The sequence below is a fragment of the Sinocyclocheilus anshuiensis genome, unplaced genomic scaffold (genome assembly GCF_001515605.1).
Source record: "Sinocyclocheilus anshuiensis isolate Anshui unplaced genomic scaffold, SAMN03320099.WGS_v1.1 scaffold24, whole genome shotgun sequence".
NCBI classification, from domain to species: domain Eukaryota; kingdom Metazoa; phylum Chordata; class Actinopteri; order Cypriniformes; family Cyprinidae; genus Sinocyclocheilus; species Sinocyclocheilus anshuiensis.
Window position 1 is genome coordinate 1,549,715 of NW_015557090.1, and position 27,568 is coordinate 1,577,282.

The 27,568-nt window shown below is 36.9% G+C and overlaps 1 protein-coding gene across 3 annotated transcripts; it reads right to left on the minus strand.

Annotated features, from left to right (window-relative positions):
• Positions 1 to 7,218: 7,218 nt before the first annotated feature.
• LOC107677044 (glucose 1,6-bisphosphate synthase-like) lies at positions 7,219 to 27,065 on the minus strand. Of its 3 annotated transcripts, none has more exons than XM_016471836.1 (14): positions 26,419 to 27,065; positions 24,481 to 24,648; positions 22,909 to 23,015; positions 19,461 to 19,545; positions 19,188 to 19,271; positions 17,031 to 17,224; positions 14,471 to 14,660; positions 9,451 to 9,548; positions 9,152 to 9,332; positions 8,877 to 8,970; positions 8,293 to 8,422; positions 8,002 to 8,128; positions 7,775 to 7,908; positions 7,219 to 7,506 (listed from the first exon to the last, which is right to left on the minus strand). In XM_016471836.1, exons 1-14 carry the CDS (start codon positions 26,518 to 26,520, stop codon positions 7,404 to 7,406), a joined length of 1,797 nt encoding a protein of 598 aa, XP_016327322.1. In that variant the 5' UTR covers positions 26,521 to 27,065; the 3' UTR covers positions 7,219 to 7,403. The 3 variants fall into 3 exon arrangements, with proteins under 3 accessions (XP_016327322.1, XP_016327321.1, XP_016327320.1); XM_016471835.1 differs by having other exon boundaries at positions 7,775 to 7,860; positions 8,002 to 8,191; XM_016471834.1 differs by having other exon boundaries at positions 8,002 to 8,191.
• Positions 27,066 to 27,568: the final 503 nt, after the last annotated feature.

The following is a 27,568-nucleotide window of genomic DNA, read 5'->3' on the forward strand; positions in this document are numbered from 1 at the left end:
GTTCCACATCATCAGCACCCCTCTGCTGGAGGACAGCTCCCGCACCAACATCGCTAGCATCCACCACGAAACTGAACTGTTGTGAATGGTCAGGTGCAGCCAACACTGGTGATGAAATCAACAAAGACTTAACATTTTCAAAAGCGCACTGGGACACATCAGACCACTCAAACTGAATTTTAGGGCTTAGCATGTCGGTAAGATTATATATATTTAATAAAAATAAATATTTTACCGATCTCCTTGATACGTTTCTGGACGTTGATCGTGGTAGTACCCTTGCTGTCTATGGGAGGGTCAGAGAGCTGTCAGAATGCATCAAAAATATCTTAATTTGTGTTCCGAAGATGAACGGAGGTCTTACGGGTTTGGAACGACATGAGGGTGAGTAATTAATGACAGAATTTTCATTTTTGGGCGAACTAACCCTTTAACAAAACGGATGAACTTCTTCTCCTCACCCACAGCAACAAGGACTTTTCAAACTCTGGTGCATTGTGCTTCACTGAAACCTGGCTGAGTGAAGCACATTCCAGACAATGTGCTTCATCTGCCGGTCTTCCAGATAATCAGAGCGGATTGCATCGCGGAGTTAATGGAGAAAACGAGAGGTGGGGGATTGTGTTTCTTCATCAACAAAAGTTGGTGTTCAGATGTAACAACGCTGAAAAGACATTCTGTTCTAATTTCCGCTTTCATTTCATTATTATTTTAATCTCCAATCTGTTATTTAACAGCTTAGATAGATAGTTCTTTAATGCTTTGCTAACTAGCAAAGAGACACTAACCAGTTTTAAATTCCAGTTGCGCAGATGGGGAACGTTGTAACTGTTACAATGTGCCCCGCTATTATTAGAACTATGCTATTCTATGACATTAGCGATGAAATTTACATTAATTACTTGATTACATGATTTTTAACTAGAATCCATGAGAAACAGGTGAATAAAGACTGAGTCAATATTCAATGTTCAGAAATTAATATTTCAAGAAATGTAAAGCGTTTTGGCTAGTCTGTTTGTCTCTTGTTCTGTGAGAGCTCTGTGTGTGGAGGGAGGGGACTGTTGTGTTTATCACTGTGTTTATCTGAATGTCTGAACATGTCTCTTCGTCTATATGCCTACATTGCTTTGAACTATGCTGTATAGCTGTGTGTTGTGATCAGGGCCATCCCAAGCATGGGGCCCTGGTTGCAATGTGTTCACTGTCAAACTTTACAAATTTACTTTATTTTTAATTCTTAAAAAATGCCATAATTTTATTTTATTGGCAAAATATTTCAGTTTACCTTGTATGACTTTTTCGTTTAATCAGATTTTCTAATATTTTAAGCTGTCATATGGTCATGTTACAACATGCCCCTCAGATGTTAAAATGTGCTCCACCTATGGGGCATGATATCACATTTCACTTCCATTCTTTTGGGGTAAATAAAGAAAAAAAGAGTACACTGTAATTATGAAACAAAACCACATAGTTTACTAGACAAGTATGAAATTAATGTGGAAAATATTTATATATACTCTGAACCCCATGTGGATTTACACAAACAGAGAAAGTCAAAAAGTGTTAGGTTGTGCCCCGCTCTCCCCTACAGTCTGGGGGAAGTAATCTACAAATATATGCAACCCCTTCTTTTGAGAACCTGTACCGCTCATACAGGTAGTTGTCAGGAAAAGCCAAAGGGTCTGACCTGTCGCTGAAAGTACATTCTCTTTGGAATGCTCTATGAGAGCTCCCTCATCCACCATCTCATTGATGAAAGGACATGCCATGATTCATAAAGTACGACACATGGGTTGAGGCTCTTATTTATAGACCTGTAATTAAAAACTCACATCCACCAAACACATCTAACTATATTTATTTATATATGAATTCATTAATTTTAAAATGATACATTAAAAATGAGTAGTTATATCCAACACCATGTGTCAGATTGGTGATTTATGACCTGATTTATGACCCCTGTCAGCGTTGATTGACAGGTTGTCATATGTCAAATGTGTACATGATCAGATTTATGACCTGATTTATGGCTACATGATCAGATTTATGACCTGATTTATGGCTATATGACCCTCTGTCACCCTGACTGCCATGTCACCGGGGTCCTGTCACCCCTGACTGACATGATAGTGGGGTGTGTAAATCAAAAGATCAAACAGATGTTAGATCTGACTTTTGATGTATTTATGACTGGATTTATGATGTTTTATCTCGCATATAGAATTCAGAAAATCTGTTTCATAAACAATTGTGAACGTTTTTAAATGCAGATTTGTAAATTATATTTTTTATTACTCCACTAGATTTAGCCATCTTGTTAAGATAGCAGATGACACAATTCACATTTTGTTTGTTTGGCTGTATTTGTTTTAAGACTCCTCGGCAAGTTCATGCTAATCCTTGCATGGGATAGAGAGCATGACGAGTACATACCTATTAATTTAAGAAAATTATTAAACATTTGACTGAACTTTTTATTATTTTGACAAACCACCATTTCAAATGATTTCCCCTAAGGTGTTTATCCACAAAATATTTTTCATCACAACGACATTAAACATGAAAGAATATTATCAGTTACTATCGCCATCTTCTTTGACTCAAATAAAGCAACATCTCTGGTGTACGTAAGCATCTACAATGTGTTCATGTGCTAAACCTCTTTGTTTCTCCACTTCTGTCATATTTGTTAGCTGTAATGCAAACACATTTGAGAACTATGATGTTCCACACTTTTGTTAAGATTATAGAAAAAAATCAAACATGATATTTACATAGGAATTATCTTTGCACAAAAAAAATTGACTAAAAATCAGAAGTGCAGAAGTGTGTACGGCATTTGGCAAAAGAGAATTTTAGCTATAATGAGCACATGAGACAGAAATCCTTTCTTCTGTTCTATTGTGAATGTGTGAATTGTAAATACTATTTTTCCACCAGAGATAATCGATGAGTCTGTTTACATTTTGTTTTTGCATAGTTTTCATAAATACTATTTTTCCACCATAATCGATGAGCCGTTTACATTTTGTTTTTGCATAGTTTTCAGGTGATGTGTTCTTTCTGATTGTGGTCAAACATGCAGTGCATGTTCATAGGAATTTATGAACAACTACAGCATAAAAATAATGCCACTACATCTAGACCTCTTGTTCATACAGCTGATGACGATGTTCACATTTTATTTGTCGTACTCGTTTCTGTCAACATTTCCGCTTGACATTAAAGAGTAGGCCTATGTGTACTCCCTTTCGGTCATAAGCATAAGCATCTACCGTGTGCTAAGATTTTTCGGTTTTGTCCACTTTTGGCAGATTTGCTAGAGGGACTATGTCACCTTGTTGTAATGTGATTACGGTTAAGAAGCATAACATTACACTACACGCGCTTGAAAAGTTATAGACATACTCTTTTATACATGAAATATGTTTGCACAACAGAAATATGTATCAGTATAACAAATACCTAATACTAACAACCTCTCTTCTAAACTGTTGTAAAAGTTTTTTAATGTTGATTTTGATTGTCTGCACCACCAGCTGTGTATCTTTTTCATTGTTTTTGTACAGTTTTTAGATGAAGACTATTCTCAGAGTTTGGTCAAACACGCCTGTGAGTGTTCGCAGGAAAACATGTTTTAGGTATTCATCTGACCAAAAGGTTTGATCCGGGAAACACAACACGACTGCAACTGCGTGTTGTCATGATTGTCTTCATTATTGATCTACTTTTATTAAAACAACACAGCGTGAAGTTACTGTCTTCAACAGCACGGTCCCTTGAAATGTTGTAGTATATCTTTATATTTTTCTAAATATCTAAACATGTATTTAGCTTAAATATTAGTTGTTAGTTGTTTACAAAGTTGTCATGTCTGACGTTTATATTTTTAAGAACATTTGATATAGTTTATCGTTCTGAATTTTATAACATATATTTCACCAAACCTAAAGGTCTGAAAAATAGGTTTAGCATCAGTCCACATTTCAGCTGTTAGCCAGAAAATGCAAGTGAGCTGAGATAATCTACAGAATGTGAAACAAGGTCACAGTTACATTAGAGTTTTGGATTCTAGTTTATGTTGAATAGTGTTTGTTACTGTTCCACATGTTTAACACTTCATTACTCCATTGTGAAATTTCCTTAGGGGAAATCATTTGAAATGGTGGTTTGTCAAAATAATAAAAAGTTCCAGGTCATAAATCACCAATCTGACACATGGTGTTGGATATAACTAAAATGCATTTAAAAACATGATTATGGTGTAATGGTGATTTCATCGTATTCCCTGCTGTTCACTGATAGAGGAACTCTCATTAAGCAACAACTCAGGCTTATCCTGACAGTTAGCCTACCCTAGACGAGGTTAGTTACCCAGAATAAGTTACCAATGTGACTGAGTTTGCGCTATGTTAAATTTGCTTTATGGAACCAAATCAACTGACAACAAGTCAGACTAACTTAAATAAACTTGGCTTATTTGGTAAACTTGTTTTATGAAACAGGCCTCAGTTTTTGCAAATAGTTGGTTCAGACCCTGTATTTTTAAATTTTCTTTTGTTATTTATTTTTTTTTTTAGAAATAGATATGGTTTTACTTTTTTTATTATTATTTTGGCCTTTGCCCAGCACCGGGAGAAAAAAAAAATAGTTTGGGGCAAAATGGTAACACCTAGAACTGTGAACTATCTTTGTTTTGTACAGTTGATTGATCGATTTCATCTGTGAAGTCAGGGACAATATCTGCTCACTGTAAAGCACTGACCTCACTGCTTTACAACATCATATGCATTGTTGCAGAGAAAAATTTAACATAGGAAGTCAAGAGCCCAACTAAAGCAAACATTGATCTCCATGATGATAGCATTTTTTGACCAATAAAACATTTTCTAAACCACTGTTAATTCTCAATAAGAGCTTCTGTAGATGTCTGAGAGAAATAAAGGCAATCTGCATAGTAATGCATGAAGCTGGTGATGCTGTTTTTGGAGTTGTCTAATCATCCCCTGCTTAGATCATGAGAGATTTAATGTCTTCTTTTATTTCAGTTGATTACATCTAAGGCTGTGGCTGGAAGTCAGTTGTAGTTCTTAATGTTTCTCTGCTCTGCAGTGATGGGGATTTTGCTGTGTACATGTTAATTTGCACATTTACATAATTACTTTTTTGTTTTTTAATGGTTAAACTTAAGTAAAAAAAAAAAACATAAGACAGCAATTTGCTACAATTCTACTGTAATATTATATTCAAGTACGTTCCAAATCTAAAATAAATACTATCAAAACAAATGTAGCTGAACGCTTACTATACAAAAGGGGACAATTTAGGAGTTTTCATTGTTGTGGTATTCTATGGCTCATGTTACATACTAGTGAATTAAACAATAGAGAGCTGTCATTCTTGTTTTGTAAAAAAAAAAAAAAATTTTTACAGAATTGAACAATGTAGATTGCTACGTTTTTAGGTCAGTTTTATTAGTGACAAAGTGTGTTTGTGGGTTGACAACATCTGCTACTGGTATGGTAGTTTTAGTGCATTTTGGATATGAAATGTACCACCGTGTAAAATGGTTTTGAAAAATTGACCTAAGTATAGAGAAACCTAGATTTTAGAAACAAAATAATATAAATAAAAAACAGCAGTGCATATCATTTTTGTTTTAATTTCAGTACAGCCATTATCTAAAATTTAAAGCTCCCTTGGAAGTTTGCTGAGGCCCCCTAGTGGGTTCCCTGGTTGACAACTACTGATTTAATCCACCCATTTCCACCAGTTTGGATGTGGAAATGGGGATTTGTGGACTGGTTGCCAACATTACAGATGGGCATTATCCTACTGACCTGGTAATCAGTGGCGCCAGAATATTGTACAGATTTTAAAGATTGTTGTGCTTCCCTATATTCCTTGAGAGAAGTAACATCACAAATACAACAATTTATTTGTAGAGGGGTGTACATATACACACATACAAGGAATGTTACAGCTGCACTGCAAATAAATATTTCACTTGAAAGAATCATGCAGAAAGTAAAATAAAAACATTCTTTACTTATACACATTTTGCTCAAGAAAATGGTTCTTCCTTTGGTTTTCCAAACTGATCACTCTTACAATATACATTTATTTTTTTCCCCAAAAAAATCAGGTACACTCAATCTGACCCTCTCAACCAGTGAGGTCAACTAAATGTATAACCAATTTATATTTCAACCACTAAAATATTTAGCATTTTTATGAATGTTGATATGGATCTGAATAGGATTATATAGTGTCTTCAGTCAAACAATAGTACACTGAGGATATTTGTAATACACACTCAGTATAACAACACAATAGCAGTAAGGATATCAATGGCACAAATTCAATATAAAGACAGAGGCGAATAATTTAATTCATAGAGAAAAAAAAAATCATAGAACAACCAAATAAATAAATAAAGAACTGGTAGGAAATAAAAATGTAAATTGGCAGAGTTTCTTTTCTGAATTGTTTTATAAGTTCTTGTGGGTGTTTAAGTAACCAAATGGCTAAAGAGTATATGAATATCTTCCTACTCCTGGTCTGTGCAATGCCTTGCTTGTCTTGTTTGCACATTGAATCTATGGTTTATTGTGTATATACAGTAAACCACAAAGGCCAAATATGGCCATCAAACACAGCAGAAATAAGTTTCAAAAAACTAAAACAAAACGTTGATTCTTCCATCCATTACATTACCCTGTGCGTATCCAGCGTGACAAAGCCAGCAGAATTTCAAATGAGCAACAAGGTGCTGTCCTGCCTGCCTGCCTACTGATTATCAATGCATATGACACTATATAAAGGGTGTGGGCATCAACACAGATATATATATATGGACATAGGTTTATGAGAGCACAATAAACACACATGCTCATAGAGCTTTAAAAGGTAGCAGCAGCAGCTCTCGGCAAAACCTCTGAGAATAACAAGCAGACCATGGGTTAAAATATTGTCTACGTGGAGTGATACTGAAATCAGGACACCAGCAAACATTGAATCATAGCAGGTGGGCCTAATACAACAGAAGTTATGGTAATAATGTGACACTCAAAGATCAAGCTAAGATGGTTTCTTGAAAAAAAGTTCTACAAATAAAATCAACACTTTTCATTTTTCTTTCTCTGAGCAAGACGCATTGAATTGTGAAAGAAAAAAAAAATGATCATGACAATATTCATTTTAGTGGTTTATATATGACAAGAAATAAGCAGTTGTGTTTTCTTCTTAGTTTGAAAGCCATGAGGTGATTATGCTTCAAAATTATTTCACAGTAATAAAACGACATTCACAGGATGGCTCACTGACAGGCCTTTGGGACTGGTTTTACACAAGATGCCCAAGACGACAATGATCTTACCACTATTTAAATAAAGCTACACTGATCTGCGAAGCAGGTTGTTCTTGTCAGGCTCAAGAAACTCTTCAACTAGAGCAGTGGTCACTTTTCTTAACTCCTCCTCCAGACTAGAGATATCACTGCAAAAATACAATTGAAAACAGTTCAAATTTGCAAATATTTGTCTCCTATATTCAAGAATAGAGAAAAATCAGGTAAAGTCTGCCACTTGGATTGACATTTTGTCTAACTTAGACAATTCATGCATTCAAATTCAAATTATCATCAATTTAAAAATCACATCATAAATTTAAAGTAAAAAAAACAACAACTGGAGTGTTAAAACCAGTGAAGTAGTCTAATACCAACAACATCCTTCATTTCAAAACTTTAATAGACGATACAAACCGTTCTCCAGGTACTGCACAGAATTCTGAGTAATACTTGATCTTTGGCTCAGTCCCGCTGGTCCTTAGTGTGGCAACAACGCCATTCTGAAATGTAAATGTGACCATTTGGCTATTTTTTGACAATGGAAGGACCTAAAGAAGATATTAAAAGAAAATGTATTCCAGTCAAACTGTCTGTCTTTGACTTAAAATCAAGAAACATATAAAATAACTGCTTTGACATACACATTTTTTGTCAGGCTGACTGCTGTCATAACCAGTGGTCACATCTCTGATGTGTGTGATGCAGTAGTCACCACATAATTCTGGGTAATCACCCGGACCTCCAAAATTACGCAGGCGGCTAAATATTCTATGAATAGTTAAAGGGTCACTGCAGAGGACATAGGATGTTCTGGAAACGTGATAGCCATAGCTGGGGTACAACAGTGATAATTATTAGGTTGATCATTATTAGGTACTTAAGAAAGAAAACTAAAAAACGAAAATAAAAAGAGTAGCAGAAGAGATACTCACATTTCATAAATGTTGATTAGCTGTTTGTTCAAGGAAAGGTTTTTGGTGTGCAGATAAGCAGCCATCTCAGCCACAACAGTTGCTGTACTGACTCCATCCTTATCAAGAACCATGTTTCCACACAAAAACCCTGGCATCAAAATAAAGGATGACACAACGTTATCATTCCTCTACATATGCTTTTACACTCAAGTTGATGAAAATACAACCCCTTATAAACTTCAAAACAACATAAATTGTGTGACGTATTTCAAGGTGACACAGGAAAATCAATCAATCGGATTATGAAAAATGGGCATTGCAGTTTGCATTTCTTCTGTATAACACAAAATATTTTTTAAATAATGTTTCAATTCATTTTGTCCATACAAACTCAAAAAGTTCAAAACATCAATGGGCTCCACTGACTTTAAATATGGACAATCAATCAATCAATCAATCAAGATTCTTCTTTTGTGTTCCAAAGAGGAAAGTAAAACAGATTGATGATGACAACATTTTTGAGTGAATTATCCAAAATATCCCACTAATTTACAGAATAAACAGGGCTGTCAAGCTGTTTGTCTGCAGTTAAATGTACTTACCAATGGATTCTTCAAAGGAAAAAATGACTTCCTTTCCTGTTTTTGTTAATTCATGGATTCTTTTTCCAATCCATTTGAAACCAGGCAATGTTTCCTAGGATGAAGGGGAGCAAAGTAAAAATACCAAAGTTCAGTAAGAACTTAAACTAAGTGGCCTTGTATTTTGTTTAGCAAACAAAAATCTACATTTAGATCATAGTCTATATGTAAGAATAACAAAGCACTCAAGGCATTTTTAATCTTAGTAATAACTTCAAATTGAGACTTGAACTAACCTCAAAATGAAAGCCTTCTATGCGTGCAAAGGCTTTAAGTATTTTGGAAGAAACAGTGGTGGCCAGCATGTATACTGTCTCAGTATCTGCTGGGTCAGGGTGTGCTTCCTTCCAGTTAAACAACATCCACCAGCCAAGCAATGCAGCCAACTCATTTCCCGTGAACACTTTCCAACCAAAACTGCCCATAAAAAAACCATTGGACACAACTTGATTCAAGAGTTCAGAAGTACTGTTCAGTAGAATTGATACTGCTGCATTTTACTGCTGAGGGTTTTAATGAGCATAAGATAACCTACTTGCCATTCCGCTCTGCAACTGCCAAGCGGTCAGCATCAGGGTCTGTTGCCACAACAATATGGGCCTCTTCTCTCTCAGCCAAACGAAGGGACAGCTCCTATACAAAGTCAATGCAACACAAGTCAATGGTCATGTCATGTCAAGTCACCTTTATTTATACAGGTGCATCTCAATAAATTAGAATGTCGTGGAAAAGTTCATTTTGAACTTTTCCATGAGATTCTAATTTATTGAGATGCACCTGTATAGTGCTTTATACAATACATATAGTGTCAAAGCAGCTTTACAGAGTTAAACAGGAAAATAGTGTGTCAATAATCCAAGAGGACAATAGCAAACAGTCAATTTTCCAGTTAAAGGGATAGTTCACCCAAAAATTAAAATTCTGTCATTAATTACCCTCATGTCGTTCCAAACCCATGAGACCTTCATTCATCTTCGGAACACAATTTAAGAAAATTATTCTCTTCCCTGTCACTGTCTGCTGGCATTCACGATAGTACCACGACACATGCGTGTGCATTCCTCTGCTTGTAAACAAGAGCATGCGTGTTCTACTTCAGCAGCATCACACACATACGTCATGGTACTCTCGTGAATGGCGGCGGACAGTGACAGAAGAGAAGAGTAGAAGAGAAGAATTGTTGACTAAAGTCATTATTTTTGTTTGCTTTGTTCGCAAAAAGAATTCTGGTAGCTTCATAAAATTACGGTTGAACCACTGATGTCACGTGGACTATTTTAACGATGCCCTTACTATGTTTCTGTGCCTTGAATGTGGTAGTTCCCTTGATGTCTATGCAGGCTTAGAAAGCTCTTGGATTTCATCAAAAATATCTTCAATGTTTTCCAAAGATGAACGAACGTCTTACGGGTTCGGAACGACATGAGGGTGAGTAATTAAAGGGGTGGTTGATTATGATTTAACTTTTTGAACTTTAGTTAGTGTGTAATGTTGCTGTTAGAGCATAAACAACATCTACAAAGTTACGATGCTCAGTGTTCAATGCAAAGGGAGATATTTTATTTTAAAGAAATCACTGTTTAAGGACTACAAAAAACATCTGGTAGGGATTACAATGAGCTACTTCCTCAGTTTGTGACATCACCTAACCCTGATGTGTACATAAACCGCGCCCCCGGGAACACGCAACTACCCGTAATGGAAAGGGGGCGTGATGTTTCCTGACAACGTGCACTAGGCCTCCACACTGAGCCCGCTAAGCAATCAGAGACTATTGCGTATTTCTGAGGGAGGGGCTTCATAGAACCAGGAACTCAACAGACCGTTTTGACGAGAATGGAAACAGCGATGTAGAATAACGGTAAAAAATTTAAAAAATAAGTTTTTTTTTATTTTTTTTTTTTAAACGAAGCAGGAATACATGTTACACTGCACCCCATAAACACAATCAAGCTGTTGAAAAAAGCTGATCAACCACCCCTTTAATGACAGAATTTTCATTTTTGGATGAACTATCCCTTTAGAGTCAGTTCATCGTTGATTCAGTCATCATCAAGCTCAGTTCAGTTCTCTTCAAATTGTGTCTGTGTAATCAAGTGCACAATGATGCCAAAAATCAAGTCATGTCTGCATAATGACTTGGTACAGTATTACTTTTTTTCCACTGTCATGCCATAACCAAGGGGGTCTAAATATATATGGTCCCCTGTTTGCAGCTATAACAGCTTCCACTCTTCTGGTAAGGCTTTACACAAGATTTTAGAGTGTTTCTGTTGGATTTTTTTGCCATTCATCCAGTAGATCATTTTTAAGGCCAGGTACTAATGTTTGACAAGAAGGCCTGGCTCGCAATCTCCATTCCAGTTCATCCTAAAGGTGTTTGATGCAGTTGAGGTAAGGCCTCTGAGCAGGTCAGTCAAGTTTTTCCACAACAAACTCATCCAACCATGTCTTCATGGACCTTTGTGCACTGGGGCACAGTCATGCTGGAGTAGAAAAGGGCCTTACCCAAACTGTTCCCACAAAGTTGGATGCATTGCATTGTCCAAAATGTCTTGGTATGCTGAAGCATTAAGATTTCCCATCACTGAAACGGGCCGAGCCCAACCCCTGAAGACAGGCCCATACCATTATCCCTCATCCACCAAACTTTACAGTGCGTTCAGGCAGGTAACATTCTCTTGGCATCCGCCAAACTCAGACTTGCACATCAGACTGCCAAACAAAGAAGCGTGATTTGTCACTATAAACAACAGGTTTCCACTGCTCCAGAGTCCATTGATGGCATGCTTCACACCACTCCATTCGATGCTTAACATTATACTTGGTTATGTGAGGCTTGAATGCAGCTTCTCGGCCATGGAAACCCATTTAATGAATCTTCTGCCGCACAGTTTTTGTACTGATATTAACACCAGTGAAAGTTTGGACTATGAGTATTTTAAGCACTCTGCGCCTCAGCACTCAGTGACCCCGCTGTGTGATTTTACATGGTCTTCCTATTCATGCCCGAGTTGCTGTTTCACAAACTGCCTTACTGCAAAGGTGTCATCCTCTCACAGTCCCATGATTGAATTCACTAAGCTCTTCAGAGGCCCATTTCAGAAAGGAGGTTAAGTGAAAACTCTGAGTATGTTGACCCTAAAATGAGGGGAACTCTGGGTTTTCCGTTTCAGAATGGAAGGATTGTCAAACCCGAGAAAGCAGGGTAAGTCAAGTCCGTTTCTGAAAGAGAGGTAACTTATACTCAAGAGTCAGTTACCATGATAATTTACTCTGTGAACCTAACCTGGTCTGGAGCAGGTTTTCTTCGTTAAACCCAGAGTTTATGTCGGTCTCCTCTCCCTTTTTAAAACATAAGCAATGTTTAAATACATCATTTATTCATTCACGCTGCAAAAATGCTTTTCTTAGTGAGTATTTTGGAATCTAAATTAAGTACATTTTACTTAAAACAAGAAAAACAATCTTAATGTAAATGGAAACAAGATTATTTTTCTTACCCCATTGGCAGATAATTTGCAAAATAAGAAAAATTCACTTAAAAGACTAAATACCTTATGTAATTTTTCTTATGTAGAAAATTCATCTTGATTTATCTTTAGATATTTTGACTGGAAACAAAAAGACAAAAATACTAAGAAAATATTTTTTTTTGCAGTGCTGGTACATTCATTCATTGCACATATTTTCATCATGCAGATGGTGAAATGCATTCGTAGGGAGTTACATTTACATCGGGATATGATTATTTTGATTTTTTTGCCATATCTGCATGCATATTTATTTGAGCAGTACCATTTTTAAATGGTAGTTTTCTATATAACATCAGGGATGCAGAGCACATTAGTAAGGTCGCTGTATGCAGAGCGGTGAGGAAAGTGTGACTCGCTCTCACGCTCTTTATGAGAATTTGTGTAGTTTTCTGAGCACAAACCCATCAAAAATGAAAATTAATATTAGTTCAATAACTTACTTTTCTGCCAGTTTTTACCTTTGATATTATATCAGTGATTAAGAATTATAGTTACATATTCACTTGGAAGTATGCAGACGTCTTTTTGTCGGCTGCTGTTGCTAGGGCTGGGCGGTATGACGGTATATATTGTTACCGTGGAATAAATTGTCTATTGTTAGAGATTTTGCTATATCGTGTATTCTGCGGTATGCAAATATATCTGTGTAACATAGTACTACTTAAAAGTTATATTCACCTTGGAGTGACAAGGAAACATGCATGAATGAGAAAATAAAGAGTGGGACGCACTTGATAGCTATTAAGCGCAATAAGCAGTGAAAAAGTACTCAATGCGGTGCTCGCGCTGACTGACAAACCCACCGAGAAAGCGCCTCTCTCAGACAGCATGCGATCGCCAATTTGGGACTTGCATGATGTTTAATAAAGCTATTAAGCGCAATAAGCAGTGAAAAATAACAATCCGCTGCTCGTGCTGACTGACACACAGCCGAAGCACGCGCACTGAAAGCCCCTTTCTCAGACAGCATGTGATTGCAAAAACAGATCTCTTTCGTGCTTGAATGGTCAAATACGCACAATTGTCATGGTATCCCACAGGCAAAAGAAAAAGCAAAAAAAAAAAAAGCAGCTAAACATTATGTCAAAATGCCGTCGTGTGGAGTATTCACAGAAACACAGTTGGTTATGTGTTAAATAAACGTAAATAAAACCAGATGTGTATCAGTATATTGGATCCGTGCAGTTGGTCTTAAAGGGACAGCAGTCTAATTTACCTGCTGCTGTCTGTCATTAAAGTTAATCACTCACTGCACTTTACTGAATCACTTTTGGATCTTTAATAAGAATCAGTTCATGTTTGATTCATACAGTGAAATAAGAATCAGTTCATGTTTGATTGATACAGTGAAGACTATGCAGTGTTTTATTTATACACTTCATTCAATTTATGTAAAATTTCCTTCTTCATGTTAAATAAACCTACTGTAGCCTACCATAGCTGAATAAATTAAAAGTGTATTTTATATTAATGTGTGCTATTGTGTTTGTAATTTGCTTCTTTTTCTTATTTGTAATAACAAAACAAAAAAATAGCTATATCGAGATATTGTTATCGTGAAATAAAATTGATCATACCGTGAAATAAGATTTTGGTCATATCGCCCACCCCTAGCTGTTGCCATGGTGAATCATAATTTCGGAGCTCCATTGATCATGGCTTTTCATAGTCATGGTGCATGCGCTAAACTCGACTCTGAGTAGGTTAACTCTAACTCAATTCAGCTGTTCTGAACCCGAAAACTCCCATCTCAGGGTAAGTCAACTCAGTGTTCACGTTTCAATTTTCAGTTGGTTGAACCTCCTTATTGAAACGGGCCCCAGAACAACCCATTTGTTTTTGCTTGTGTACACAGACTGCATGGCTAGGTGCTTGATTTTATACACCTATGGGAATGGGTATAATTGAAACACCTGAATTTAATAATTAAGAGGTGTGTCCCATACTTTTGTCCATAGAGTGTATATGATATCTTAATTTTATCTTTATATATAAATCTTTTGAGACTGATAATCTTACCAAGACTGATTCTCCTTCCTCTGGGTTAGGACAACTGACAGTTGAAAAATCTGGATCTGTTTCTTTCTGTTCTGGAACAGGGATGGGAGGTGGAAAGCCAAACTGCTGAAAAGCTCTCTGGACATAGTTGTGACCAACACCATGGAAAGATGAGTGCACAAACTTCAGGGGAGACTTTGCGTTAAGCTCTCTGCAATGAGAGAAGAAAAATAAATAAATAAAACGTATTGATTTGTGCTAAAACTTCTAAATTTGTGAAGTAATTCATTTTAAAAAGTGATCAAAAATCAAATAACCCCCTATATGTTAAAACAAATACTTAATTGAACAAATACTTCATTCTCTAGGCAAACAGAAAATGACAAAGGATAGTTCACCCAAAAATGAAAATTACCCCATGATTTACTCACCCTCAAGGCATAAGGTCCAGTGAGAATATGCTAGTCTCGCGAGAACCTAGGTTTGTTTACAGTAGCAAAGGAAGCAAAGTTTCCTTTGTTAACAAAGAAAACCAGTCTCCTCTTGGCTTATATCGAAATCCTCCAAAATTCTTCTTTACAAATCCTCATTTTGCACTTCTAATTTGTGACCAGTGTTTTGTTTTGCTCTCTCCTCTGCGCTTCTGCATTTGTCACTTCTCACCGGAGTTTATACTACTCCTACGCCCTACTGGAATGCCACTCTCTTGTAAATGAGTGTATGAGAGTTAGCGGAAGCTAGAGATTACGGTTTATAAAATTTTAAAGCTGCAGTCCGTAAGTTTTGTCTCTTTGTCGCCATCTCTGTTTGAAAACCTGCAATTGCAGCTGTGTGCGGAATTATCTTCCTTGCGTGGGTTGTGCACCGGCACAGCTCCAGCGCGGATGAATCTAATGTTTTGAGAAGTATGTGTGGCAGTCAGTCACCACGCCGGTGTGGATATTGTACTTTGCACTCACAGATTCTAGCCTACGTCTTGGAATACATGACTCAAATAAGCATTCATAAACACATAATCCTTTCTGGATTACAATCCCCCATCAAAATTATACATTTAATTATTCTGGCTGCTGTGAGAAAAGGCTATAAACGATCTGCCACCTGCAGGATCCTCACATGTGATAGCCTAGTAGCCGGGACAACTTCTTTATGTTTACAGAAGTGACGTAATGACGTAGCGACATTCTCGAATTTCCCTCGAAAACCTACCTGTACCACTCAAATTAGAAAACATTATTATAAGCTGACCGTTGTGAATCGGGCTAAAGTAAGGCGATAGTTTCGAACACTGGCTGGTTATGTACTTGCTCAAATATTGATTTCGAATAATTTTTAACCAAAAAAAAGTTACGGACTACAGCTTTAAATATGGATATTTTTCTTATCATGATGCATCGATTTGCTTCAGGAGGCCTATATTAACCTCTCGGAGCCGCGTGGAGCACTTTTTATGATGGATGGATGCAGTTTATTGGACTTGAATTGGGCTATTGAATATTACCACCCATTCACTTCATATTATAAAGCTTGGAAGAGCCAGGACATTTTTAAATATAACTCCGATTGTATTCGTCTGAAAAAAAAAAAGTTATATACACCTAGGATTGGTTGAGGATGAGTAAATCGGGCTAATTTTCATTTTTGGGTGAACTATGCCTTTAAGATTATTGTTTAGAGATCATTATAGATCACTGTTTCTTTTATATATATATATATATATATAAAAAAAAAAAAAAAAGTGTCAAACATTTGCATTAGTACTAAAAGTAAACCAAATAACAGGATGACAATGCCAAGTAAGTATTATAATTTGTTTTGTCTACCATATTGACAAGAAAAAAACAAAAGCACTCTTAATTTGTTTCCTTGAAAAATTACTTCAATGTTTAGCAATGGATAGTTAATTAAGAATAGTTCAATTTAAAAGCATTAAATGCAATTTATTAATATTTAAGTTTTTTAATAAGTCAATGGTAAAATGTAATTATGATAAAATATAATTGTGAAATTTCACTGGTATTGGTATCACCTAATACAATTTTGATATTGTGAAATATTTAAAAATAAGTATATCATATTGAGGGGGACAAATGATACAAGGGCACCTCTTATTTTAAAAAGCCTGATATACAAGCTTTTTTTTTTTTTTTTGGTAATACAAAGGTTCTCTAGAACAGTGGTTCTCAATTCCAGTCCTGGGGTACCACTGCTCTGCACATTTTGTATGACTCTCTTATCTGACACCCTCGGTTAAGTTCATGGATCTCCCTCCTAACGAGCTGATGATCTGAATCAGGTGCGTTAAATAAGGAAGACACACAAAATGTGCAGAGCAATTGTAGCCCAGGACTGGAATTGAGCGCCACTGGTCTAGAATATAAAAAGACGCAACACACTCAATGTCAAATAATGTTTTTTATGACACCAAAATGCTTCTTTTAAGAATACTTCACTGAGAGTTTTCTTGGGAAAACAAAAATGGTTTGTCATTGTTTCTTCCTAGCACCTTTATTTTTAGTAGTGTACATTTAAAAAAAAAAAACTACCAGTACTCGCTCTTAGTACAGGTGAGAGACTGCACCTGTGGAAGCAGATAGTGTTTAGCTCTTCCATGTACCAGCGGCAGACGTCCTCGAGAGGGTCTCTCCGTAACAGGCTGCTTTCAACTAGGTGCTCATTCCAGGACTCGGGCCAGGGTTCAGTATTCTCCTCAATGCAATGCAAGATCTCCTTATCATGTGGAGAGGAGATCTGTGCACCATTGTGCCAGTAAACCTACAGAAAATCCACACAGCTGAATCAGATAAATGGAACATCTTAAGGCTGGAATACACTACACGACTTTTAAAATCTGAACAGATTTTAAAACACTGGGGATCATACAATTACCGACTTGTAATAGTCACAGAAGTAAAACTGGCCATCATTCTAAACGACTGACTACCAGACTTTAAAGTTGTTCCGATCACAACAAACTCACACCTTGTTGCTAGGACACGCATGAAAACAATGTGTTCTAAAATCTGTTGAAAATATAAAACATGTTTGATATCCTCCGACTGGATGGATACGTAGTCTGAAGCTAAAAGAAATCAAGAGTCTGTGACCATCATGCACCATGTGATTTTCTATGAAATCTATCAACTCAAATCTGCAGACTGGCTCTGACTTTCAGCAACTAGCGTCAACTTCTCTAGACTGTAAATCAGCGGAAAATCGGGGCAAAAATCGTGTATTGTTTTCCAGCCCTTAGACTCACTGTTCTGAGGTATATACAAGACATACTTTAGCGTGCTTGTGTTATGGTTTTTCCTTTGAAATATCAATGATATTAAACTTTATACAACAGTTCGTTCTGGTTCTCAAATCTGATTGGTTGAGAACCGTGAGCTATTGTATTGGTATCGCTACAGGAATGCACTTTCACAATTTTGTATCACTCCGCTTGTTCTAGCCAGGTCTATGTTTTTTTTATTTTTTTTATTATTATTCACTGAGATAATCGTAGAGTATGTTAGTTAATATAAGAACAAACGTCTAGCTTTGCGGTCTCTCTCTCTCATTTGGATGCATGTCTTGCCGCATTATTTCTCACTAATAACCTAACTGAAGCAGCACATGCCCTTGATACGAATTCTAAAAATGACGTATGTTTAACTGTCAACTTGAGCTTTGAATCCGTGGCAGAAGGAAGTAGTTCCGCACAAAAGAGGGTTTTATTAGGCACTCCGTTGTTTCTTGTTTAATTACACATATGTTCCGTCGAACTGTTGTATAAACGCAGTATCACTCGAGTACGAGAGCGATACCGGCTCTATATTAAGCCCATTTAGCTGGCTGGCCAGGTAAGTTTCAGTTTTGCCAACTCTGGGTTTTAGGCACCATGAGTGATTTCATGTTTTTGTTACAGTCTCTGGGGGGTTGAATCATTTTAAAAATTGCAACTGTATGTTATCCACTTATGCCCCATTCACACGGGGCGTCGGCATCAACGCCTCTCGTTTACTTTGAATGCAGTGACGTCAAGCGTTGCCGAAATGAATTGTGGGTCCGTCGCGTCACGTTGGGTCCGTTGCCCGCGGCAGAAGTTGAAAACTTTTCAACTTTTCAAGCGCCAACGCAGGCGTCAGCCAATCAGATCGCCTTATGCAAATACCCTAGCGCAGACACTAGCCAATCGCGTTCATGCAACACCAGAAGACTAATGTGATTGGCTGTTGTCACTATGACGGTCGCGTCAGCACCAAGCTTCAGAAACGCCCTCCGTCAAGCATTAACGCTCACGCCCCGTGTGAATGGGGTGTTAGATAACTTTCAATGAGGAATTTATGTAGACAATAAATCTACAAAATTGTGTCATCATTTACTCACCCTCATGACGTTACAACCCTGTATGGCTTTCTTTCTTCTGCAGAACACAAATAAGATATTTTGAGAAACGTCTCAGTGATTTTTATGTCCATACAATGAAAGTCAATGGCAACAAACTGTTTGGTTACCATCATTCTTCAAAATATGTTCTTTTGTGTCCCACAGAAGAAAGAAGGTCATACAGGTCTGGAACAACTTATGACAGAATTTTCATTTGGGGTGTTATATTTTATTGTACACTAATCTGTCATTTGTCTTTTTAGCCCAAGTGTATTTTCTTATTGTAATGAAGGAGAATGGCCTTGACAACTGAAAACTGTAGACAATTTCATAAATTCACAGTAAAATAGGATTAGCAGATGCTCACCTTGTATCCATTGTCCTCTTTTCTGTTATGAGACGCAGTGATCATGACTCCAGCTGCAGCTTCATACTTCATCACAGCATATGGCTGGAGGACAAAATGATGGAAATACAATTCACAGGATTGGAGTTCCAGTTTGTTCATTATAATTGCTCCTAAATATCTTTCCCAAATAACAACAACTTGAGAAAGGTATTTTAGTTCTTCTACATACTACTGTAATTTAAATGCATAAAAAAATTTAATTAAAAAAATCTATCAATAACATGTTCTTACCACAAATGGGGTAGGCACATATGTAGAGAACAGATAGACAGGGATATCTTTACAAAGCATAACAGCTGCAGTCAACCTTGCAAGTCTGCAGAGAAAAAATACATACATATTTTTTACACTGTTACACAGATGTGAACATGATTCTGAAATCAACATGATTCTGAATAAGATGTTAACATGATCCAAAGTTCCTCTCTTTTATGGACATTGGCTTAATCTGGTTATCATAATTTTATATTATTAGGAGTGCGCCGATATGTCCGGCACGGGTAAAAAAAAAAATTATAATGCTGAAGGTGAGGTACTGTACAATTCACATTTCTTTATTTAATGACTAACAAAGTAATTTGAAAACTTTCTCTGAGATGTAATTTGACAAGTCTTGTCAGTGTTTAAACCATTCAGCACTTGCACACTCAAAGCGCATATACACATACAGCTCACAAAATCAGGCTTGCCCCGTGTGTAAGCTATTGTGCAGCAACTGCCCCATTGTATAAACAAAAATTGCACTGCATGATCAAACATTTAGGTGAGATAATGCGTTAAATGCTTACAAAGTCGTGTTACAAAGGGGGAAGTCGTGGCCTAATGGTTAGAGAGTCGGACTCATAACCCAAAGGTTGCGGGTTCCAGTCTCGTACCGGCAGGGATTGTAGGTGGGGGGAGTGAAAGTACAGCGCTCTCTCCCACCTTCAATACCACGACTGAGGTGCCCTTGAGCAAGGCACCGAACCCCCAACTGCTCCCCGGGCGCCGCAGCATAAATGAATGGCTGCCCACTGCTCCGGGTGTGTGTTCACGGTGTGTGTGTGTTCACTGCTGTGTGTGTGCACTTAGGATGGGATAAATGCAGAGCACTAATTCCTAGTATGGGTAAACTTTCAGTTCATATGATCTTCATTTGTTGGTCTTTTTTTGTTGTGTAGACCTCTATTTACACATCTTAGCAAATAATCTATTAATTATTTGTTCATGCTTTTGCAGTACTCAATCTAAAGTGGAAACTATTCGTCATTTGCAAATGTTTATAAATAACAAAACATTAATACCTTTATGAGCAGTCATCTCAATGGCAAAAAGTGTCCCGAAAGACCTGAATTTACCCTATTCACACATCTTTACTAATCATTTATTAATCATTTGTTCATGTTTTTGCAATAGCCAATCTAAAGTTGAAACTATTCATCATTTGTAAATTTTTATAAAGGATTACTAATCATTTAGTATCTTTATGGGCATTTGACTTTTAGCTATTGTAACAAGGTTTGTGTAAAGGGTGGCTGGTTAAGTTTAGTTAAATGCTTGCTAAAGACAAAACCGATTGTTATTTTGGTGCAAAAAAAAAAGTTTTTATTGCCTCAACACTCACATTAGTATACTACTCTTCAGTATATCATTAAACAGGAGATTCCTTCAATCATAAATAAACAGGGGAAAACAAACTTGTTAATTTATCAAAATAATATAATATAAACAGATTAAACCGTGTTCCCTTATAATGATCAAATTGACCCCTGTACACTGTTGACCCCTTAACCAACCCTTAAACCTACCCATACCACCAAACCTGTCCCCAACATTACCCGTATTACACCTCAATAGCAGCAAAAGCTTTTAATCACTTTATAACATCTGTTAAAATCATTTGTAGATTTTCAATAAGTGCTTGATCATATGGAATTGGAAGTTTAATAAAAAAAATTTTTATCTTACATGAAATAATGATTTGTTTGAACAGTATCTAATGTTTAATAAGTTTATTAGCAAACAATAAAGGGATACTCCACCCCAAAATGAACATTTTGTCATTAATCACTTACCTCCATGTCGTTCCAAACCCGTAAAAGCTTCGTTCGTCTTCGGAACACAATTTAAGATATTTTGGATGAAAACCGGGAGTCTTGTGACTGTCCCATTGACTGCCAAGTAAATTACACTGTCAAGGTCCAGAAAAGTATGAAAGACATCTTCAGAATAATCCATCTGCCATCAGTGGTTCAACCGTAACGTTATGAAGCGACAAGAATACTTTTTGTACGTGAAGAAAACAAAAATAACGACTTACGTTTTCTGTGTATTTACGCTTTGATTTGAACGAAAACAGCACATCCACGCGCAGCTGACACAGAAGAGTGTACGCTGCTTGCGTTCAGCGGATATTCTCCAAAATGGCACTACGGTGATGTGGAGAGACACAGAGGAGACGAATTGTTGAATGAAGTCGTTGTTTTTGTTTTCTTCGCGTACAAAAAGTATTCTCATCGCTTCATAAAATTCAGATTGAACCACTTTGGATGGATTATTCTGACGATGTCTTTCATACTTTTCTGGACCTTGACAGTGTTATTTACTTGGCAGTCAATGGGACAGTCACAAGCCTCCTGGTTTTCATCCAAAATATCTTAAATTGTGTTCCGAAGACGAACGAAGCTTTTAGGGGTTTGCAACGACATGGGGGTAAGTGATTAATGACTACATTTTCATTTTGGGGTGGAGTATCCCTTTAACGAGCACATTATCACACGTTTCTAACTCTTTGAATATATATTAACTAATGCTCCATTAAGCATTATATAGTGTTTGTTAATGATTTATTAATGAAAATTATTATAAAGTAAAAAAAAAAAAAATTGTTATATAAAAAAAAAAAACATACACGTTTCAGGATAAGAGAGCCAGACAGAATTTACATGTCTTGCAACTACACCTTTAATTAAAAACTGATAAAGACTGAATAAAATTGGTCACTTACTATATAGGATTGGCATTATGTTACATAAGCCATCTTCTAGTTCTAAAACTCTGGAATTTACAAATCAACAGATAAAATACTAGCCTATAATAACAGGCCTATTTAAGAAAGAACATGCTATTTTGTTGATGTACATTAGGTATGAAATATGTCAAATTATAAACACAGTAGGGCTGCAACAACTAATCGATAAAATCGATTATTATCAATAATGAAAATCATCGACAGCGATTCTCATTATCGATTAGTCGGGTCTGCCCACAGTGCACGTCCAACTTCAGCCGGTCGCATCAAATTACAGCACTTTCTATGCACAAAATGCATCTAAAAATAGTGAAATAGTTATGAGAGTAGGAACTGTAAAGGGATAACAGCATGTAATTTTCTGAATATAAATATCAGACGCTTCATAGATGACAAAATGCATCTAAAAATAGTGGAGGAAACAGAATGCGCTCCTGCAGAAAAAGTACATGATCCAAGCTGCCCAAAACATGAGAAATCTTTATTTTAAGCTTCAAGCTGATGCATTAGCATAATGGCTTGCCCTGTCAGACACTTTGACAGATACGTGTCTGCGTAATAAATTGGCCAACTAATCGATTATCAAAATAATCGTTAGTTGCAGCCCTAAAACACAGTAAAGGTGTATTTGGATCAAGACAGTTCATATGATGGATTGGAGAATGTTACCGTTCACTGGTGCAGCCACTACTTGTTTGGGCACGAGTGTCAAAACCGACCACCAGCCCTCTTGTTTTCAGGTCAGGGAAATATTTGGCTAAGTACTTGTACATCCCCTACAAGAATAATGAAGAAAAGACAGAGTTATCATCATCAAAAGAAATACAAAATGCCAAAAAATACAAGATATAAATCAAACAAAACAACAAAGAACACAAGATAAAAGCTTGTGGGTCATGTGTCCAGAGGCAGTATTCCAGATAAATGTGGAGTTGGTCATTGTTGATATGATTGGTCTTCAAGTTCAAGGAACATGTAAAAGTCACTGCATTAATAATAATAAAAAAAATAGAAAAATAAATCAAATTGAAAAGCAAAATGCTAACAAAATGGGAATGTGTGTAGAAGTGTTACACTCTATTTTTACTTACATAGAATCAGCAAACAACTATTTGCTATGTCAAGTGTCAAGATATAGTGTAGTGATGAGATAAAACCCCTCTGTATGTGTTGTAATCCAAGCTTTTCTGTTCAGTTTTTCAGCAGCTGGGATGGGCAGAGCGTGTTTGTATGTTGGCCCTTCCTGCAGAGTGACCTCCCACACCGCTCTGTAAAACCAAGATGGCGGCGCAAAGTATGGAGCTTTCTGCTGATGGTTAACTTCCACAAAAAAAAAAAGGATTCTGCTGCTAATGGGTTATAATTTCACTAACAACTTCTAACAACTACTACACTTTTGTAATGACAACATCTTGGCCACGTTTCTATATTAGCATCATATTTACCTTGTCACTTGACATTATTTAGAAATGCATCTCAAAGAATATATTTATGAAAACAATGTCCTATCTTATTGCACAGCATCAAAGCAGTACATAAAACAGCACAGTCCAAAATAACTTAAAGGAGACATATTATGCCCCTTTTTACAATATGTAATATAAGTCTCTGGTGTCCCCAGAATGTATCTGTGAAGTTTCAGCTCAAAATACCGCACAGATAATTTATTATATCATTTTGAAAATGCCTATTTTGAGTGGAAGCAGAAACACGCTGTTTTTCGGGCCTGTGTCTTTAAATGCAAATGAGCTGCTGCTCCCCGCCCCCTTTTCCAGAATAGAGCTGCGCCATTACAGCTCGGACCTGCTAAAAACATCTGTTTTGGTTCTGATTATCATGTTTATCGTGCTGAAATCATGCGTTTTAAACCATACGAGTTTAAACTAATGTGGAAAATAAAGACATAATATATTACTAGGCCTACTTATTTTCTGCTGCCCATCAACGCGGAGATATACATATAAATATATACTATTGTAAAACAGTAATTCAATGGTAAAATCTGAAATTCCACGACTACACTAAAGAGATATTGAAATCGCCATTATACTGTGATATATTCTTGCTATGACAATATCATTGAATTACAGATATTCGTACTGTCAGATGGGCTGTATTTTGACATTTTATTGTTGAAATAATACAAACAGAGTGGTTTCACTTCACGCTTAGTGTAAACAGGCCATTAAATTGAAGGTCAAATAATGAGATTCCATCTGCATACTGTTAACCTGGACTAACCTGTGTGGACTGGATGACAGTTAGGTCATTGATGCAAGCAAACCCCGCACCCATCTCCGCTCTCAAGCCAGCTGTTCCAAACGTCATCCTGGAGCACAACCTCCTCCTCAGCTCCACCACATGGCCCTCTCGCACCAGAGACTCCATCTGCTTCCGTGTCTGAGGATTCTAAAGAGCCAAAAACTAGTGTTGTCATCTTAAATTTCAAGTAAAATAAATAATAATAAAAATAATAATTACACCCCTGAACCCAAGCATAAAATGGCCCCGAAGTCTATATTTATCTAGGGTCCCAACATAGTTCCCAAGGCTTAATTTGGGGACTTTTCCCAGCAAATACTGATATATGCAATAATTTGTCTAATTAATAGGCATTTCTTTCATTCCTTCATTCATTAATTTAAATCAACTGACAGCCCAAACAAACACACATAATAGTATAGTACAGCAGTCTAATTTGGAGGTATTTTTAAGGACAAACATGATTCTGAGACACCGCAGGCCATTGCAAATGGTAAGTTATTGATCAGATCAAAAATCAATAATGTTCTTACATATAAATAGTGAAAAAAGAGGGCAGCACCAGACACTCTTCCCAGCATTTGCTTTTAGTATGCCAGGTTCAGTAATGAGTCAGCTGAAATGCATCTAATCATGGATTTTTTTTAAACAGTCTGGACGGAAAAATAATTCCTTTATTTTCCGTCGCTGAAAGCTGATCTCTACAGCCTAGACAGAACAGGCTTCCGATTAATCCAAACATGTAAACTAGCTGAGCCATCTAAACATGTGAACACAAGAATGCTTAAATAGCATTAAAAGTACACAATCACTAAAAGTACCACTTAAACATACCACAAAGTGAAATGCCACTTTCCATCTATTTTTGCTGGGCTAATGGCTTTTTTTTTTTTTTTCACAACTGCCAGCTGGTTGCCCCGTAGTGTACTACTATATACACCAGTCATCCAGTGCTGGCGGAGTTTGACATTTGCAAGAGGAGGTCAGCCAGACATATGACTATTAAATTTGCCTGAGCAACAAAAACCGAAAAAGAGATGCAAACTGTACTAATATACTTACAAAACAATGTGTAATTTCTGAACATATCTGAAAATAGCACTAAAATAGCTGTTTCAATGTACCATCTCTGAGATCTCAATATTTAAAGCATAAGACCTTTTTAATATATTAAAAACATAGTGATACTATAATATCACCATGGCATACCATGGCACATCCACTTTAGTACTGAAAATCTGAAACCATCACTGTCCCATATACTGTACAGGACCAGTACTTTTTGTAAGGGTGGAAATACCATGGTTTTTCTAAGTGTACCATGGTAGTACCATCCAATTATAAAAGAGCACTGGGGTATGGCAATGAAATCAGATGCATACCATGTTCCTTTCATATATTTAATGGTACTAAAATTCATGGGCCATGGTATTTACCTAGTACTCCAAGGTACTTCCAAGAATACCACAGTACTACTATGGTATGTATCCAAAAACCATTGTAGTAACATGGCACATATCAAATTACAATGGTATCATCATCTGATATCATCATTGTACCACCACAACCCAACATTTCAATGACTCAAGTTGGCACTGCAATGCAGTGAAATGCAATGTGATACTAAATGCTTCAGAGGGTTTATTTCTGATAACATTGCTCTTAATGGTCATGACTACAAAAACACACACACACACAGTCCTATAATTTCTAAGCAGATGCTGTATTAAAAAAAAATTATGAGCACAGTCTGATTAAGACAAACAACATATGAACAATATGAAAACACTTCATAAAGCCACTGACAGTGGCAAGGGTTGGCAACCATTGTCACACACACACACACACACACACACACACACACACACACACACATAATGTCAGTGTGAGAATGTTTAAAACCGGTTACATTCTCACCTTATCCCAGGCCATCCACTGATTGACTGCTTTGTCCAGGACCAGGTCCCCAGTGCTGCTGAGACATTGTGAGTTTGCGTTGAGGTCTCCATTAGACCCCATGTTAGCGGTAGATCCAGATGGGTGAGTTTAGATAGGAACTTCTAACCGGTGCGACTGAATGTTATATTATTGCACACAGCGTGCTCGGAAATTAAAGATTAACGGCGTGACGTCACCATTCAAATAGGTCACAGACGAAAGGCGAGACAGACCGTCAACTTGTTACACTAAATGCGTATCAAAATAAGTACTGTTATACGTCGCGTCAGTTTATCCATGCCCACAGACGAAATGACATTCGGGTCGTTTTAAATACTACATTTTCTAATGGCTATAAAAAATTATTCAGTGTTGCATTGCAGCTGGATTACTTCACTTTAAACCTAACAACGTTAGGTCCTCAGTTAGAGCAGCCGGTGAGCCGCATGCAGTTAGCATTGGTGGATTTAGCCTAGTTATGTGCGTTTGTTGGTGATCAGAAAGCAGTTCCGTTATGAGCGCACTTCACGTCACAAAACACGTGTGCAAATGTTTCTCTAAAACTGAAAGAGTGTTGCAGTGGCTTTATGGCGCATAAGAACAGCGGCTACCATCAAACTCTTTAGCTAAACTGCTGTGTGACTACTCAGGGGTGGGTTGGGCTTAGATGCGGGATACTGGGAAATTGAGTTTTTTCCTCGATGTTTTCAACAAGGCAGTAGTGTTAAAGGGGTCATATGATGCTGCTAAAAAGAACATTATTTTGTGTATTTGGTGTAATGAAATGTGTTTATGCGGTTTAAAGTTAAAAAACCACATTATTTTCCACATACTGTACATTATTGTTTCTCCTCTATGCCCCGCCTTTCTGAAACGTGTTGATTTTTACAAAGCTCATCGGTCTGAAAAGCGAGGTGTGCTCTGATTGGCCAGCTATCCAGTGCGTTGTGATTGGCCGAATACCTCAAGCGTGAGACGGAAATGTTACGCCCCTCACATATTGTGGTGCCATGTCCCAGCCGGAGCGACGAGACAAAAACATTAAAACCCATTACAAACGAGGCATTTGTTGCATCCAGTGGGGACATAATTACTGAATATAATGACTTATACTGTCTTTCTACGCGTT